Below are 19,541 nucleotides of genomic sequence, written 5' to 3'. Positions count from 1 at the left end.
GGAGAAATTTTGCCGGCTCAAAGTAATTTTTGTAGATTTACTCTCAGGAAGAGCAAGAGACAGGGGATGGTGAAGGTAACAGGTTCAACCACCTTTCATCCTTCCCGGTGTAGCATTTTCTGATCCATGGCACAGTGAGTCCCTACAAGTAGCTCCAGGTTACAGCTCCAGCTTACCTGTGTGCCCTCCACTGCCCCCAAAGAAAGGTTAAAGCAGGATATGAAATTAAAGTTGTATAGTGACAGATTTGCTCTGAGCAAATCTGAGAACTTCATACAGGTATTTTGCAACTCAGTACTCAGAATATCTACCTAATTAGCACAAAAATTTAGGTTGGAGCCTTCAGATAGAGTGTAATGGAATGTACATTTTAAACCACAAATTTTCCAGTCCCTATGAACTTGCCAAATACCTTCCTCTTGGGCTATTGATGTTCTTTGGCCACTTCTCTTTGACTCAAACCAGAATTTACTGAATCTAAAAAAACCAAAACCAAACACACCTTTCTGACTAAAAATTTAATCAGAAACCTCATACACTGACAATCCATGAAAGAAGTGTCTACCTTGGCCTGCTGCTGGTCAGCTGTGAGCTCAAAGCCACATGCTCCTCTTGGCCCAGCATCAGAAGAGGCCATTCCAAACCCCAACAGCACCAGGAGAAAGGAGTAGAGCAGAGACCAGGCAGGTGGGAAGCTCTTTTCCTTCCACAGGAGCATCATGCAGGACTGTGAGTTCTTTGCACATTTTCCCAAGGGTGTTCCAGTCTTAGAGCTCTGCCTGTTTCACGCATGGCCACATCCCCTGTAGAGCTCACCAGGCCCTGGAAAGAGCAGCCTGTGCATCCATGCTCTGATGGGCTGGTGTGCTTCCTGCAGAATTCCACTCATCCTGATTGAGGAAGATACTGTACTCCTTCCTCTGGTTTATTTCACCCTCTTGGTATGCAGAGTATTCTTTGTTAATCTTCCTTATTTATTTGAATGTTAATTGGTCCTTGTTAATTTGGTTTTCTTGCGCTGGAAGCCAAGGTCAACAATGAGTCCTTCCACATTAGCTCTTAGTGTGATTACAAGGTAGGGCAATGCATCTTGGAAAAAAGTAGAAAGAAGCCTTCCTCCTGTTTTTAATGTAACCTTTGTGTTAGGTAGGGGTTTGGAGGTTGAACGACAGAGAGAAAATGTATATTCAACGCAGACTGAAGGAGTCCTATTGATTGAAAGGGACTGTTAAATTAAAATACAGTTGTTTTGAAAGCAAAATATCACTTGACCCCAGAGAGACAAGCAATTGTAGCCCTGTGGTTAGGTATAACAACAGCGCTGGTTTTGCTGTGGGAATGCAAACAGCTGATTTAGGTTTTTTCTCTTGCTTTGTTGTTTGTATATGCAACTTTCATACTGCTGTTTTTCTTGCTCTAAGAGCAGTCTCTTCTGAGAACACCCTTCTTTTGGGCTGGAATGGCCATTTTATGAGATAAAAGTAAGAATTTTTGTCTAAAACAGATTCTGTTCCATGGGGCAAAACAAACAGAGCTATCATAACACTTTAAATAGTAATCAAATAGGTTTTTCTGTTTGCATTCAAAAGGGTGGAAAGGTAACTTGACAAGATGAAAGAAGGAACCAGATTTGTGTACCCCCCTTCCCCAGTAACAGGTACAGAGTTTTAGAGAAGACTTCAAGGCAAAAAGAAAAAAGCATAGAATATACTGTTATGGTGTTATTTTTGTCTTTCATTTTTATGACAACTTATTTGTACTTAAAGGAATCTTTCCAAAGAGTTAAGAAGCATCATTAAATAAAGACTGTGAAATGTGCAATATGGCTTATTTATTTAAATGTTAATTGGTCCAACGAACACTTCTAATTAGCTCTATATTTGCTTAGCAAAAAGTTTTACAAATTCCAATTGTGAAAAGCAGCTATTTTGAGCTGGTAAGCATGTTGCAGAATCAGCTATGATTTTTCTATAGTTCTCAGCCCTTGAAGGCACAATTTAATTTTTCATGTATGCATACTAGCAACGGTAAACACTTGCGAGTGTAAAGAACCTTCTTTAATTAGCTGCACAACAATTAAAGGATTCACAAACTAAATTGAACCCTGTCTCTGTGCTTACTAGCTGAATTCTACCACCTGTCACAACAGCACTTTGTTCAATCTGTTATGCAAAATCATTATAGCAATATAGCTGAGGAAAAAAAAAGAGAAAACAGCAATTATTTCTTACTTTTCTCTTGAATGGGTTATTTTGGGTTATACTGATGTCAGGTTCATTGAAGCTAACCTTTTGAAATCTGTAACAGCATAATACTTATATGGCAGGCTTAGTATAGCTTGGAGAATATTTTGTTTTACCCTTTTAAGAGCAAGTGAGGCACATCCTGAAAGTACAGTACTTTCTCTGATCATTTGGAGGAAAAAAACCTCACCAAAACTAAGCTAACTCCTGCAACAGCCTGTTATTGCTCCTTGTCAGACAAAAAAAATGACCAACATCTAATAGTACAAAATACTCTTTTGTTATTAGAGCTTGTATGCCAATATGAAAACTAGTTTTAAAACCCACTGGTTTCCTAAGTGGAAAGAGCTGCATTTTTAGCCTACCTGTTGTGTCTTCTGACATTTGTGATTATTCTTAAGATCCTGAAAATAAACTAGCACATAAATATAATCTATAAAATACTGGATTTATTTGTGTGCTAACTTTATTTTTCCTTCAAGCAGAAGTGGTTAGAAATGAAGAAGTTTGCATCTCTACAGAAGAGCCTCACCTCTATTTTGATTACACCCCGTTTTGGGTGCACCAGGGGTCCAGGTGCACCAGGACACCAGGGGTCCTGATTTGCACCCCCATTTACACCTCCTGTACCTCCATGTACAGGAGTCAGGCTCTGGCAGTCCTGGAGACCTGGCCTGGGGTGTACAAAGCTTCAGGCACCATTTCACCCTCTGCTTCCTAGAGAGGAGCACACCTGCGTGCCCCCTGTTCACACATCTTCCTGCTGATTTGGTGTTCAGCAGAATTGGAGGCACAGGAGGAAGGTGGAAAATTGAGAAAGGCCAGCTGGGGGAGGAGGTGGGCATGGGGCAGGAAGAGTGAAGCCCATAGCAGTGTCCTGGGTCACCTGCCCTGCTGCATCCTGCCCCAGCTCTTTGCAGGGACAAGGATGCAGCCCCCAGCTGGATGCTGGGTTTGGGGCTGCTGGGCATTGCCAGTGAAGCCAGCAGCGTTTTGTCTGTGTGAGGACTGTGAGGCTGTGTTTGGTGAGGAAGAGCTGTTTTGGTTTCTCTGTATTCCTGTGACAGCTGACAGGAATGTGCACCTCGCTGCCAGCTCTCCTGCGGGAGAGGCACAGGTACACAGGTTCTGTGTGCGCTCACCAGAGCTGAGGAGCTGAAAGCAAAGCTGCCTGCTGACAGCTTCCTGAAATCATATCAATAACATATTGTTAGCTCTTGTGATTGAAGCTAAAAGAGTCTGCTGTTGGATAAAGGATACATGATACGGGCATTTCATAAGCTAGGGATATAAATGAATAACTCTGCTCATTCACAGTGCTTACACTTTTTACAGTATAATTTTTATACCATTGTCATTTTATAATATTTTTGGAAAACCCAGAAAGAGAACAAAGAAGTTGTTTAATAACACTGTGAGTTTGGGAGTTTTTTCTAAAAAAAGTCACTAGGAAAATAACAACAAAAAAATTGGGAAAAGACTTCTTTTTTGTTACTTGAGAAAAAGATAAAGAAAAAAGAAAATAAAGCTGCGAGGAAGCCAGATACTTTGATTAAACATGACTTAAATTCTTGGACAATTTTGCACTGAAGTATGAGAAGCCACAATTTGCTCTATACATCGACTTCTTTCTTTCTCACATCAAATAAGAATAGTTAGTCTATTCTGAAGTATAAAACTAAGGAGAAGAAAATCCTTTCAATTAGAAATAGGTATAATGATCTCCATATTCATAAGTGTAGGTGCAAGGGTCTGGAATGAGAAAAACTCAGAAAAATGAGTTTCTGCTTGGGCAACAAAAGCAATACCTTTGCCCAAGCAGGGATTTTTTTGTGGGAACTCCTGAATGCTCTCAGCATGGGGCATTTGGGGTTCAGTCCTGTAGGAAGAGAATCTCTCTGATGGTTGCAAGCAGTGGGAGCCTGCTCACTGCCTCCCATGGCCAGGTCCTTGAAACTGGGCCACCAAGCCTTTCCCCTTCCTTTTGTCTGGCTTAGTGTTTTGCTAGAGTTACCTGGATTCACACTGATTTGCAGCAGTGTAAATTAACATTGAGGGCAGCTTTACACAAGCCAGACACAGTGAACACAAACTGCTCATTTGCACAGGCTTTTTGAGAGGCTTGAAATAGTTTTACAGAGAGTTTATGGTGTTTATTTGCGTGTTGGGCTGAAACCTTGCAGTAAAGCACTCCCTGTTAGTCCCTGGTCCTTGTGATAACAGCTGTAGCTGCTCTCAGCTTGCCGTGGGACTGGAGGCTCCTGGGATCCTGTCAGTCACTCAGAGGAGTTTGGTCAGAGCTGTACGTGGCCAGAGCTAGCTGCTAAGGATATATTACAGTCAGCAGAGTCCATCTCCCACCTGACTTTGCAAGCGTAATTGAACTTGCCAGGGTCTGTCATCCTGAGATTGCATTTATCAGACTTCCTTTGTCAGCTTTGTTACCACTCGCCTATCACCACGAGAGGCTGTCTTTTCAGCCAAGGGCCTGGAATGTTGCAATTAACATAAAAATTATTTAAAGGATTTGTATCCTGCAGGTAGCTTTGAAATATTATTGTGTTTTTACAGTATTCCTTCTCCCTCCATTCATCTATCTGCCATATGTCTGCCTAGTTTTCAGTGCCCTTTTTATTAATGATCAAAGCTACTGTGCCCAGATAAAACAGGGGTGCCTAGACAGCAGCTGGTGCCCAGCTTGTTGGCTCCTGAAGGCCACTGAACTTAAACACGTGTCCTTTTCACCATAGTCAGTGCTCACATCTCTGCTTCCTTCGAGAGGTGCACAAGGTGGTTCTCTTTCCTGCACCTGATCCCCCAGGATGAAGGGAGGAGATTCTCTGCTCCCTTCAGGGGCTGCACCTCACTCCAGCCTCGAGCAATCCAAAGATGGGAACCCTTTTTGTTATCACTTGTGTGACATCATTGTTATTCCCTTGGGTTAACTGCAAAACTCTCACAAGTGTTTGGTACCATCATTCAGAGGAAGAGACAGAATAATCTCACTGCAACAGGTAGAGAGGATCTTAAAAGCAGCTGGGAAAATACAGGGAAATACTCCAAGTCAGTTGTAGTGCAGATGTTGTTGTTTGGGGTTGTTCTTCCTCCCTCTGAAACAGCAGTGTGATGTATTTCTTTTTGCTTCTCTAAAAGGACATATGATATAGAGCTTGTTTTCTGGAGATTTCCTGACCCCATGGTGGGTGTCTGAGCAGTGCAGTGACTGGTAACCACACCTTACTTAGCCTGAGCCACTTATATCAGTGGGAAAACAGTTTAGGAGGTACAGACTGGCCTTAGAGTTCCCAGCTCTGCTCTTGTGTTCATGACAGTGATCAATTAATAAAGTTAAATGACAGAGGCACTGATATATCAGTAAGAATATGGGCAGAACATAACACCAATGGAAAGGGGATTTGTGTTTTCTTCTGTTTTGTTTTACTTGGTGATAATTAAGTACAGCTTTTTATGCCGTATTTTCTGTGGTGTTTCCTCATCTATCTTTTCCACTTAATTCTTTAAAGAGTTTTCTCTTTCTGCTTTTTAGGAGACAAACACAAGGGGTGTTCTGAGAAATGTTTGCTCTATTTTTCCAGCATTAACCTGCTCCTAGTGTCCCTGCCTATTCCAACTGCATCTTTTACCCCATCTCATTCCACTGAAACTAAGACTTTCTCAGCTTTATTTTTTTTTCTCCTGGAAATTAGTATTAAACTAATGTGATGAGTAATAACTTATCGAAGCCACTTGTATTTAACAATCACTATGGCCATCTAAATTATGTGTGGTATTTTTTGTCACTAAGTCTATGTGTTATAGGGAGTAGAAAAATAAATCAGTTGGATTGAGTGAAGAAAGAAGGTAGAATTTGGAGATAGAAGACAATCCAAGAATTTCTGTTATTAAAAGAAAAAAAAAACCTCTCTAGTGTTTTAACCAAAAAAAAAAACCGTTTTATGCTGACAGGTTTGCCATGAGTTAAAAAACCCAGTCTTTTCAGCAGCCAATTATGATTGATAACAGAAAGGAAAGCTATCTGCCATACTGGAATAAGCAATGGGAGTCAAGAGTTCTGGATGCTGTCCCTGGTTTCTTTACAGAGGATGAGCCATCTATTTAAGTCAAGATACATGGCAAGCTTTTTCCTAAATGAGATGTGGAAAGGATCAGTTAGGGATACTTATTTCTACAATGCTGAAATTCTGGAAAACTTGGTCCTTTTATGCTCTTTGGGAGCACTGAAATTGAGCAAGTTACTTCTGTATTTCTACCTGTTCAATTTCCATTGTATTAAGATGTCGGATATTTCTGTACCCAGCAAAGAAACACTTAGCAAAGGTGTTCCTCTCCTCTCCTCTCCTCTCCTCTCTCCTCTCCTCTCCTCTCCTCTCCTCTCCTCTCCTCTCCTCTCCTCTCCTCTCCTCTCCTCTCCTCTCCTCTCCTCTCCTCTCCTCTCCTCTCCTCTCCTCTCCTCTCCTCTCCTCTCCTCTCCTCTCCTCTCCTCTCCTCTCCTCTCCTCTCCTCTCCTCTCCTCTCCTCTCCTCTCCTCTCAAGTTTCAGCAGCTGCTTGGGGGGTAAGGAGGAGCTCTTTCCACATTTGTTGTGTGGCCGTTTTTGATTTTCATGGGGGTGACTATTTTTTAATGTTATGCTTTTATTAAATATACTGACCCTGAAGAATGCAGCAATTTCTCTTTTCATTCTCTCTATATTTCTTCCTCTCTTTTGTTTCCCATTCAGTATCATTGGAAATAAAATAAATGCAGTCGTATTATATATGTACTTTGGGAGTATGTATTGTCACATATGTTCTCTTTCATGTGCAACAGGTTACACAAGGTTTGATGTATTAATCTTTCTTTTTTCTTAAAACATTTTCTTAGGCACGTAGTTTCTGTCTTGATGTCATCACAGGTAGCCCATATGCTTAGTGATGCATTGTTTTGTCTACAGTCTAACTCAATAGCATGTAATTTGGAGCATCCTTAATTATCCTACAAACCATTTTGTGATAATGAAACCAAATATGGTGTAGACTTGGCTGACATCTCTGTGATATTACTTGGCATACCAAATATTTCTGTTTCAAATATAAATTGGTTACTGCTTCTTCAAAATATGCATTCTATTAATTAAATCTATACTTAAGGCATCTTCCCCCCACCCCCCAAGCTGTTATAAGTATTCTCTCTCTCTCTCTCTCCATGTTCTGTATGCAGATAGGGTTGGGTATGGGCTCTCTAATTTGACAAAAAATAGGCTAACCTTGTGGTCTTTCAGTCCTACAACTACAGTTGAGTGTGCAGTGTCTTTCCATATAACTAGGTCTTTTGTTCTACTAGAGAAAATGACTTAATTTGTTAGAAAGCTTTTTAAAAAAAAGGTTTAACTGTAGCAGTCTTTACCTAATAGACCTGGGATTGCAGGGAGGTGATTAATGTGAATTAAAGGATCTCTGTGACACAGGACTAAAGGACAGAATTACGGTGGTGTTGTTGTTGGCAATCCCACTTGTGCAATTTAATTCCTCCCTAAACCAGATTTCCAACATTTTGCAAAGAGTTAAAGGAAAAGTCTAATTGGACCTTGTCTTTTTGAAACTCTCTTTATTCAGGGATGTTCTGTTTATGCATTTTCCCCGGCAATGTGTGTCTTTGTCCCTTGAAATCCATCTATTTATTGCAGTGACACCTACTGCTGAGAGAGCTGATCCGCAACAGGCTCGGATCCTGTTAAACTTGGCCAACAAGCAGTTCATGACTCAACCAGCAGATGTTTCTGTGGCTCAGGTCAAAGGCAACTTATGGACTCGGGTTTTTTTGCTTTGCTCCTAGCATTAAGTGCCAGGAAAGTCAACACTAGGTGCAGACAGTTGACCTGACCAGTAGCAGGAGGAACTGAACCAGGGCCCTGAGGATCTGCAAAGACCAAAGCATTAGTCTGTTGAGCCACTGTGCTGGCTACAGTCCAGCAGTTTCAGACAACTGGCTATCTGATTGCATGCCTGGATTTCAGTAATGATTTTACATACTTATTTGATGATTTGTATCCAAGCTTATGCTTCTGACAGGTGCCCTTGTGAACAAAATCTCGCTGGGCTATTGCGTATGAATATTTCACAGTCAATCATACTTTGATCTTTGGGACATATGTGCATTTGACATTATATTTAGTTGTGCACAAAATCTAAGTCTAAGCTTTTGTGAAATGAAAAAAAAGTCATCAACCCATCATTACAGTTTTAGATTTAAATTGTTTTAAACTGTGCTTTGAGTTCTGTGGTCTTAACTCTTCTTTATTGCTCTCTTTATAATTGGTTCAGGGGGCCTGATCCTCCTGTCCTCACCCAGCTGAAATGCTCGGCCTTTTATTTGGAACTTTCCTGTGCAAGGAATGAAGGATTAATAGGGTCAATATTATGTATCTTTTAACATTATATAATGGGTTAGAGCATTGCAGACTTCCAGCACAGTGCATGTCCTCAGATGAGAATAGGAGATTCAGAGCCCTTTCCATCCTATGAAAATGACAAAAAATGAAATAATAAATATGCTTTGCAAAGTCTTCCAGGCATTTTATTATTTTATTTGTACTCTGTGATGGTAAAGTGGTTCATTAAAAGCTTAATTTTAAGGTTTCTTCAATCTGATGTGGATGCCAGTTAGATTAATTAAAGTGAATGATCAGATAGGAGCTACAGGAAATTGATCAAATTGGAGAGGGTTTAATCAGTTGTATACATTCCAAATTACATGAAAATAACAAATTTACTTTAAAAAATGCTGTTTCTAAAGTAACAGAAGCTTTAGTTTAATGAAGCATTCCACAAATCAGGCTCCAATATGAATTTTTGTATCACTCTTATCTTTACTTTTGCCATTGAAAGATCACTAGGAAAATAAAAAGTAAAATGAGAATTAATGTTTATAAGCTAAAAAATAATGATCCCAGATGCAACCAATGCCTGGAAAAAAATAGTGGTTTTTTTTAGTTTTTTAGTGTACTGAACTTTCAATACCAATTATTTATCTTTCTCTTCTTTGGATCTGACTTCTTAAGTATATGCAAGAGAAATAGAATAAATAAGAAGGAAAACAGATTTTGCTAAGTCACATGCAAAGTAGCAATAAATCAAACAGCTTGTCTGCATTCTTCTAATCTTTCTATTCTAATCTGTGAGTGAGATTTATAAATGACCTCTCCTCTCCTCTGTGCTCATCTTCCTAGATTGTGATCACAAACGGTTCACAGTCCTCCACTCCACGGGTGCTACCAACCAAAGACTGTTCTGGTGATTTATCTTCCACTGATCAGTTATCAGTCCCAAAGGCTGTGCTAACTAGAAAGTACCCTGCAGATGTAACAGGTATTTTAGAAAGCAACTCTCTTCCCAGCCCAGAGCAAAGGCACTAGAGCCTCAGCAAACCATTTTCTGTCTGCTAATGACTTTTGAAACTTCAAAATCCCTCTGCTAACCCTTCTTTAAGACATAAAAACTGTTGTGGAATGAGTTGGCTCTGTTGTTACTAAAGGAGTACTTTGTTTTGGAATCAATAAGCAGCTTGTTTAAATATCAGCACTACAAAGCAGCTACAGTTCTGTCGAATGCCTTCCCGGCTGCCCCCTGCGTGGTCCCGGCTGCTGGGGGATGCTGGTGTGAGGCTGCAGCCCCTGGAGCTCCTGGGCTGTGGGATGGGGCAGCCCTGCTTCCCCCAGAGCAGTGCTCTGTGCTCTGCCATCTCGGGTACTGCCTGCTACATTTGCTCTGCAGTGCCTGCAAATCCTCACCGTGCTAGTGTCACTAATAGTGATAGCCAATTACCAAGCTGGCCTTAATCATTTTAAATAAAAACAAATAGATAGGACACATTACCTGTAGGCCAACTTTCTTTTTTTAAAGACATCCTGTTATACTTCAGAAGCCATATATTTTCCTGATGTAATTATATTATACCCCAAGGAACAGGACACCTACTTAACAAAAACTCCTATGAAGTCGATGCAAGTGCTCTATTTTACATAAGTAAAATGAGAGTAGAATCTGGCCTAATGTTTATTTCATTTTATCAGACTGGATAATGCTATCCTGGTGGCATTAAATACAGCTGATCTCTCCCCCTCCCCTTCCGTGCACACATGTTTTTGTTAAAATCTAACTATTTACATCTATGTCTCTTAGTATTGCCTACAAATCAGTCAAAGAAGAGTAGGTCATTTATTCTGCCCTACTGTTTATATATTAATCATCTGGCAAATAAACTGCTCAGTATCCTACCCACCTCAGTAATATTTGTGATGTAATTTGTTTGGATGCCCAAATGTCACCAGCGTTGATTGTAAGAGATGAAAAAAATGTACTTGCTCAGCACACCAAGCTCTGGGCTAAAATGTAAGCATGAAATCTCTGGTTTATTTTTGTAATAATGTTTACAGCTGTTTAATGACCCTGAAAGGGTTCAGTAGTCTGGTGTTCTGTATTTCTTAACAGGAGTGTATTATGCTTATAACAGCCTTAGTTCAACTGTTTCTGCTGCAACAATAAGAACAATATTTAATAAAAATTCAATATATATTCTGATCTCAGCAACCTGTTTACGAGTTGCTAAGAACTGAAGCAGTCTGTATTGGAGTATTTAGAATTTACCAGTGGACCACAAGATAATGTAGATATATGTGAATTTTTCTAGCTGGAATGATAAATACCAGGTATATATTCTGAAAGCATAAGTAACAGAGTGTGTAGCTCTAACTGCTCAGAGGATCAGGGCCAGAGCGAGCTTGTCGTTTAAACACGTGAGCTTGTAAAGCATTACTTTGCTTACTGAACTGTAAATCTTTTAACTAACCTAATCTAAGCTATAATAACAGCACAACAGTGGCTTTAAAATGACTGTTTTCTCTACAGCACTGAAGAGGGGAGAGCTTCAGTGTGTGTGTGTGTCCAGCAGGAATGAACAGGTGTAAATAAGAGCTGAATTTGGTCCATCTGTTTACAAAGATAACAGGTGTGTGTCTGCACATATGTGTCTGTGTACAGAGCTGCATGTGCCTGCATATGTTACATGTGTGCGTAGGCACAGATTTATCTTTAAATTCTGTCATTCTGCTTGCCATATTTTTTTTCTCTGTTTCCAGCAAGAGGAAGCTCAGCTTCTCGTATTACATTAATGTAGTTGTGATGACAGGCATTTCTGGTGTCATAATTGGTTTTAAATTCCAGTAATCCATTTCAAATAGTTAAATAAAATCAGTGTGTTCAGTTGAAATGGCTAAAGCCAGAACTTTCGCTGTTGATATCACAGGAAATAGTCTTGAGGGCAAAAATGTGAGTGAAATCAAAATAACTATTAGTATCATCAAAGGGACTTGAATGCCTCACTGTACCTTTATGTAGGAGATGAGAGGGATTATTTTTGTAATACCTGTATTGCATAGTGAGTTTCATAAGCTGAGCTCCTCCTCAGAGGAATGGGGTCCTGCACAGTGGGCACAGTCCATGCCGAGATGGCCTTGGACGGTCACTGTGGTGCTTCCCAGGGCTGCTCCTGCCCTGCCCAGTGCACTGTGAACCAGCTGGGCTGTAGCCTGGGTCTGCAGCAGGCTCGGTTTGGGGCTTTTTGGCCACAGCAACTCACTTGGGCAAGAGCTGAGGGTTTATTTAGGTTAGAAAGGGCAGCCCATGACAATTCCTGATCCCAACACGCTCTGGTGCGGTACCATGTCTTGGGGGACACTGTCTTTACACAATATTTAAGATAATTAAAGGTCAGAAATTTACTAAATAAACTCCAACAAACATATTTTGAATTTCTTAACAATCTCAAATTTGATTTGCAGTTCATTTTGTAAACATTTGTTAACTACAGAGAACATTGTGCTCCTGTTTCCAGTGTGAGAGATGGCAAAACATTGTGTGCTTTCCTTACATGAGAGATCAGGATCATGAAAATAGTGTGATAGACTATATATTTAAAAATTGAAAGCTAGATGTTTTCCCTATCATGGAGTATCAAAGTAGTACTTACAAGTTGACATTTCCAATTTTTTTGTTTTTGAATACCTTTGAATCCCAAGGTGGGTACTGTGAACTGCAGGAGCCTCACTGGGAAATGAAAGCGGCTTTCCCCACCTGGTGTAACCCTGTCTGGCCATGGATCTAGACAGGGAGGATGGATAAAGAGGGAGAAAATGAAATTGCTAATTTCTTATTTTTTTAAAGAGAAATCTGGCAAATTAGATTAAGTTATCTAATTCATAGTGGAATGATGGATGAGGATGTGTTTTGTGTCTGTCTTGCATGTGGATGCAAGATGAGATTTGGTAGGTTTTGCTGTGAAAGAGCTAAGGGATACCAAGAGTGATTTCTGTGAAAGCTAGCAGGTTCCCTGTGGTCAGAAAAGCTGTAACTGGGCATTGGCAGGAGGAGAAATTTCACAGGGCAGTGCTTTCAGTGCTGGGGTTATACTTTGCAATGAAACCAGGTTGGAGTGAGGAAAAGAGGAGACAATTCAGAGCCAGAGGAAAGAACAGGCCTGCAAGAAGCAGGGGCAGATGAGGGGGGAAATGCAGTTTAAGTGAAGAATACATCTGGAGATTGTGGCAGCTGGGTCCCAGAAGCAGCACAGCTGATCAGAGTGGGCAGCATTCAGAGCTGGTTGTTGCTCACTAAGCAGAGGCTTTGCTGACCTTTCTGCATATTTAATCAAAAATGTATAACACTTCCTATGCCTTAAGATCCACTTAGGGTTAGGCTCCCCTGACTTGATCCAAAATTATTAGCCTTTAAATGAGAAAATATGGATTTGTTATTCCTCTAAACTATTTTTTTTACTTGTTCTCTCAATATTCGACGTTATATATTTATATATGATTTTGGAAGACATAAAATAGCAAAAAGGAAAAATTGGAAAACTTACCATGTTCCAGCTAAAACTGCTGTTGTTACTTTATTAAAGTTATATTTGAAAAAAAGGCACAGAATAACAAAAATCTTAACCACAACTTCTCTCTTCAATCCAAGTAACCGTACATTTGAACTGATGCTTAGGGTTAAACATCAGAATTAATAAATTCCACTGGGATCTGTCAGCATTTCCAAACTTCGATAGAGCATAAAATGCTGAAATTAACTACCCAAACCTTTCTGGGCATATAAAAGCACCAGGTCCTATTGGTATCAACTGAAAGAAATTAAATGTGCATTAAAAGTGCCTTTTTTAAGCTGTTACAGAATAATGACAATTCACAAAGACCTTTCTAAACCTTCTTCAATATATGTGTGTGTCAGCACGTGCTATGCATTTATGGAATTGTTATGTCTGTTTGCCAACAAGCTTTGTTTAAGCATGGTGAGGAGAAATAACGCTCCTGGGTATGAGGAATCCAGACAAAAAATAGACTTAGGTTTTGGGGTTTTTCTTGTGTTGTTATTTGTGAGAGTATTTCAGACATTCAAAATCTCAGTTAACTTCAGTCAATGGCAGACCCAAGGACCATAAGTCTTAAGTGATTTAATTAATCCTTTTGAACATGAAATTTGGTTTATTCCAAAAGTTAAGCAAACTTTCCAAAAATTTTTTTTAAAAAGTTGTTTGTGTGTACCCATGTTTTGAATGATTGTGGTGTGCTACACAGAAAACTTGAATGGAAATTAAGAATTTTCTTTGCTTGCTATATGGCCTTGGCTGAACACCTGGCTTAATTACGCTGTCCTACTCTCTACCTTTGGAAATCAGACACTGCTAGTTAAACTTAACTGGGGTCCTTTTATATACTCGATTTCTTTAATATTTTTATAAATAATAACATTGGCAGCATGCAAGTAATGGATCCCCAACATGTGACCTGAATTAGAGGACTGTTAAATTTTGAAAAAGATCTGCTATATATATGGGCAAAATTAGGTAGCTCATGTTCTTTTTAAATACCCATGAATAGAACTCTTTCCTGTACTTCTTACAAGATCTGCATTGTGTCACAGCCTCAGTCATCCTGTCAGGACCAAAGAGGTCTCCCCTCGAAGACCTCCCATGCTTTTTTTTTTAGGCCCTGATCCTGCAAATACTTAATCATGTGTGGAACTTTGCTTTCAAGAGTCACCCTTTGAAGTCTACTGGACTGCTCCCATGAGCACAATTACATGCATTTTAAGTATGTACCAGATCTGGACCTTGAATTGCCTATCAAGTGAAGCTGTGTGAGGAGTGGTCTCCACCCAGGGTGTGCCTGGAGCCTTTGTAGAAGACACAGCAAAAAACTGCTTTTGGTTAAAGCCAAAGAGAAGGTTGACCAAATTAATTTTTTAAGAACCTATAGAATTCAGTAGTTTTGTGAGTGAATAAAGTGTCAAATCACTCCACCAAACAACAAAAATCTTAACTGTGGTCTAATATAACCTTATAGCATCATATAGTTTATGAATTAGTTATGTGAAACTTTATATTTTAAACAGAATTTTATAGATACATTATATCTGTATAGAGTAGAGAAGTGGCAAGGATGGATTATTGTGGACAATTATGCAGACCAGAACAGAGCACTTGCTTTTAACAAACAGCTTTGAATTCTAATTTCCAGTAATATATATAGTGTAGCTACAATTTGTAGTCATTACTGTGTATTAGGAAACTTATTAGAATTCTTAAACTTGTTGAGGCTTTCCACACCTTCCCCAGATTTTAATTGGTTTTATCTAGTTCCATAAGAGAGCTCTTTAAAACAAATCAAAGTGTCTTAAATCACATGTATCACCCATCGAAGGACAGAGATATTCCTCTAAAATCTGGCAAGTTTTCCTAGGAACAGAAATCTGAAGGTTCTCAACGATGAATTAAAAGACTTGGCAGGAGATAATTTATGTGCCTTTTGATGGGCTCAGTTTCAAAATGACAAAATAACAATGTTTTGTAACAGAAGGGTTAAATCTTAATCTCAGAGGTTTACAAAGCTGCTAGTCGCAGTCTCCTTAAAATTTAATATACCTCGTTAATGCTTACTTGCAAACACTGAAGGATTTTTATGATTATAATCATGTGTTACAGCACCTAGTACTGTTTCTAAGCAGCATACTAATCAGCTTAATGAGATATTACTGCACTTTTTGTTGACTAAAGCAAAATCCCTTTTATTGTTCTAAAGCTTGTCCTTTATTTTTTCCCAAAACATTATCTTGTTTTATTGTACACCAGTAAATATCATACCATCGGTTTTTTGTCAAATCATAAAACCATCTTTCCCATTTTAGAATGTGTAATATATTGAATATGGTTAATGGAACCGAAAGTTACAAATGGATTTCTGTTTTGGGGAGGGATTGCTGGCTTTTTTATTAAAAATGGGAGAGATGCATAAGATTTCTTTTTCTATAGATTTAGAAATGCAGACAGGTCCAGTTTCACAAGAAGGACAAGTGAGGGATGGTAAAAGCCTTGGCTCCTTCTGTAATAATGAGATTTTGAAACTGTTGCATATTTTAAAATAGTAATTAATAGCTCTCGGTACACATGCAGAATGAGTACATGTATGATCAAAACTGTGTAGCACAGTTGGCACTTAATACACTTTTAATTGTTTTTACACAAATTCCTTTGCATTATTATGAGTAGGAAAAACATTAAATGCAATTTGTACTCCAGTGATTCAATGCTTGTAACTCTTTCACAGTCTGAATCTAAAATATCTTCTGATTTTCAGAGATGGAGGAAGCTAGTTTGTGCCTTGGTGTTTCTTCAGCTGTGCCAGAAGCTGATGCCCATCTCAACAGCACCATTCTCAATGGGCAATATTCAATGAGTCAGAAGCTGCACCAGATCACTTCCCAGCTCAGCCATGCCTTCCCGGAGCTCCAGAACAGGCAGAATCCCGAGGAGAAGGCGTCAGTGCCACTAGAAGACAAAAGTCACATGTCCATAGCGAACCAGCCCATCAGCAGCCAGATGGCCCTGCTGGCAAACCAGCTCAACAGGGAGGTTGACACCAGCTTGAACGGGCGTGTGGATCTGCAGCAGTTCTTAAATGGACAGAACCTAGGGATCATGTCTCAGATGAGCGACATCGAGGATGACGCCAGGAAAAACCGAAAGTATCCCTGTCCTCTCTGTGGGAAACGCTTCCGATTTAACAGCATCCTCTCGCTACACATGCGAACTCACACTGGAGAGAAACCGTTCAAATGTCCCTACTGTGACCACAGAGCAGCTCAAAAAGGCAACCTGAAGATACACTTGCGTACTCACAAACTTGGAAACCTTGGCAAAGGTCGTGGAAGGGTGCGAGAAGAAAACAGACTTTTACATGAGCTGGAGGAGAGAGCAATTCTTCGGGACAAGCAGATGAAGAGCAGCCTCTTGCAGCCACGACCCGATGTGAAAACACAGCAGCACACCCAGCCGATGCCACTCGCAAACTGTAACTTGTCTGTGCCACCTAATCACAACACACCTGATATTTCAAACCCTGTTCCCTCTCCAAAGCCAGTCAGTGTCCAGGAAGAAGTTGTCTCTCAGACAGCTGGGTTCAGATGCACATTTTGCAAAGGCAAGTTTAAGAAGCGAGAAGAGCTGGACAGGCACATAAGGATCCTACACAAGCCTTACAAGTGCACTCTGTGTGACTTTGCTGCCTCGCAGGAGGAGGAGCTGATCAGCCACGTGGAGAAGGCTCACATAACTGCAGAGTCAGCACAGGGCCAGGGCTCCAACGGGAATGGGGAGCAATCCACCAATGAGTTTCGTTGCGAGGTGTGTGGCCAAGTGTTTAGCCAAGCCTGGTTCCTAAAAGGCCACATGAGAAAGCACAAGGATTCCTTTGAACACTGCTGTCAGATCTGCGGGAGGCGATTCAAAGAGCCTTGGTTTCTTAAAAACCACATGAAAGTTCACCTGAATAAGTTATCTGTAAAGAACAAATCTCCTAATGATCCTGAAGTACCTGTCTCCATCAGCAGCATGTCCCAGGAAGCTCATGCAAACTTGTATTCAAGATATCTGTCATGTTTGCAGAGTGGGTTTCTTCCTCCTGACAAAGCGAGGTTAAGTGAACAAAATCAAATCTACAACAAAGGAGATATGCCCATGAAAGAGAAAGAAGTCTTGGGGAAGCTCCTTTCGCCCATTTCTGGCATTGGCCACAGTATTGCCGAGGGGGATAAACATTCTTTATTGGGCTGTCTCAATCTGGTGCCTCCTCTGAAATCCAGCTGTATAGAAAGGTTACAAGCTGCTGCCAAAGCAGCAGAGATGGATCCAGTAAACAGCTATCAGGCCTGGCAGCTTATGGCAAGGGGAATGGCCATGGAACATGGCTTTTTGTCTAAAGAGCAGCAGATACAGCGCAGCCACGAAGACACTTTGGCAAATGCTGGAGTTATGTTTGATAAGGAGAAGCGGGAGTATGTGTTAGTAGGAGCAGATGGCTCTAAGCAGAAAATGCCTGCTGATTTGGTTCACAGCACTAAAATGGGCAATCAGAGAGACTTGCCAAGCAAACTAGACCCTTTAGAAGGCAGCAGAGATTTTTTGTCACATGGTATGAACCAGGGACTCGATTACAACTTACAAAGTCATGGAAACATAAAAGAAAAGCCAACTGAATGCCCAGACTGCGGAAGGGTTTTTAGAACATACCACCAAGTGGTTGTTCACTCCAGGGTCCACAAAAGAGACAGGAAAGGAGAAGATGAAATAATTCAAGGTAGTCTCGATGAGCGGCGTGGGTCTGGAAGTGATCAAGAGTCTCAGTCTGTCAGCAGGTCGACAACACCAGGGTCCTCTAACATTACTGAAGAAAGCGGAGTAGGTGGGGGTCTCTCGCAGACAGGGAGTGCTCAGGAGGACAGCCCTCATCCTTCCTCACCCTCCTCTTCAGGTATGAAAACTTCTTCTTCCCTCTCTGAAAGCCTCCTAGCTGTATTTGAGCTCACAGCAGTAAAGTAGTTTATGCATTCTCTTACCAGGCCGTTTCCTACAGTCCACAGGGATGCAGTATTATTTGCCAGCACATCTGTGTCTGGGTTCCTGCAATGCCTTTGAGGTTAATTCTCTGCTCACCCTTTTCCCCTCCAAAGGCAGGTTTCTCAGCCTTTCAGCTGACACCTTCCCACCCTGCAGGGTCTGAGCAGCCACCAATGGCTGTGTCACTTCCAGGGCCTCTCCATCCAGGTTTTGGAAGGTAGTTTTCCCCTCCTCGTCTATTCATGGTGTCTCTCTTGCAGATCCTGCCCTGTCCTCCGTGTAAAAGGGTGAGGAAAGATGCCTTCTTTGAGCTGAAGTTAATAAACTGCATATTGGTTCACCTCTCTGATTGCCCTCATTCTGACAACCATGTCAGCTCCTTAGCTATGTCCTTGTACCTGGCCACCATACTGACTAAAAAGAGATTCAGAAATACAAATTACTAACCTCTTGACAATCTTCTAACTTATGTGCAGATTTTCACTTGTATGAAGCCTTCTGCTTAATTCACATCCATTTTAAAGTACAAGAAAAGTAGAACTCAGACTGAAACATTTTAATTGTATTGTATGTCATGTTAACTTGCTGGGTATAAAATAGCAAAGCAACTAGTATTTCATTGGAGATGTCTATAAAATATTGAGCTTCCTGGTACAATTTTTTTAAGTTACTATCCTATGACTGCTGAAATAAAATCTCCAAGTAATAACAGGTAAGATTTCTGGCCTCATGTATATTTCCAAAGTCACTTACTAATGGATAGTAAATTGAAAGTTGTATCTCCAGCCCTTCATAAAGAAAGCACCTCACTAATACTGTAATCATTCTGCAAGCTTAACAACAGAGGAAATCATGCCATAACAAATACTCTGTTACTAATGGCAACATTGATTTCTGCAATCAGCCATTAAGTCTAGAAAATGAAAGACAGTTTGAGGTACCTTAAGGCATTACATTGCCCACTGTTAAAGAGCTGGTAGCAGGCTGTTGAGGGTAATTCTTTTTAGCTTTTTTCCCCCAGTTTCGATAAATATTTTAGTATTGGAGGCAATTCACTGTTACAGTTATTAAGTATATGCCAGTTTACTTTTGTTGTTCTTGTCATGCTCCAGTATTCTCTACTTCTGAGGCCAAATTAATATAAAAATAGCGTTAGTTTGTTGGCTTATTACAAACCAGTAAAGAAATTGTTAAGACGCATAAATCTGCACTCCACATTCCACAGATTCCTATAGTACTTAATGCTGTTGTTTAAATACCCATGAAACACAGTCTACTCTTAGAGTCATAGCCTCTTTTGCAATTTATTACTGGTGAGAAACATTAGAAAATTCTATGTAGGAGCAAG

At 40.3% G+C, this 19,541-nt stretch overlaps 1 protein-coding gene across 19 annotated transcripts in view; it reads left to right on the top strand.

Moving 5' to 3' along the window:
• Positions 1-19,541, top strand: part of ZNF536 (zinc finger protein 536) — a 348,301-nt gene that overhangs the window by 142,562 nt on the left and 186,198 nt on the right. For 18 of the 19 annotated variants that reach the window (XM_033069427.2, XM_033069416.2, XM_033069425.2 and 15 more), the window contains one exon: positions 15,936-18,107. In XM_033069427.2, coding sequence (XP_032925318.1) covers positions 15,938-18,107 — 2,170 coding nt within the window. In that variant the 5' untranslated portion in view covers positions 15,936-15,937. Of the gene's footprint in view, positions 1-9,470; positions 9,610-15,935; positions 18,108-19,541 lie in introns of all 19 variants that reach the window. The other variant, XM_033069424.2, reaches the window with a different exon arrangement.

This window comes from Catharus ustulatus, chromosome 11, assembly GCF_009819885.2.
Source record: "Catharus ustulatus isolate bCatUst1 chromosome 11, bCatUst1.pri.v2, whole genome shotgun sequence".
NCBI classification, from domain to species: Eukaryota; Metazoa; Chordata; class Aves; order Passeriformes; family Turdidae; genus Catharus; species Catharus ustulatus.
The sequence above is the reverse complement of the archived record's forward strand: the minus strand, read 5'-3'. Positions and strand labels throughout refer to the sequence as shown.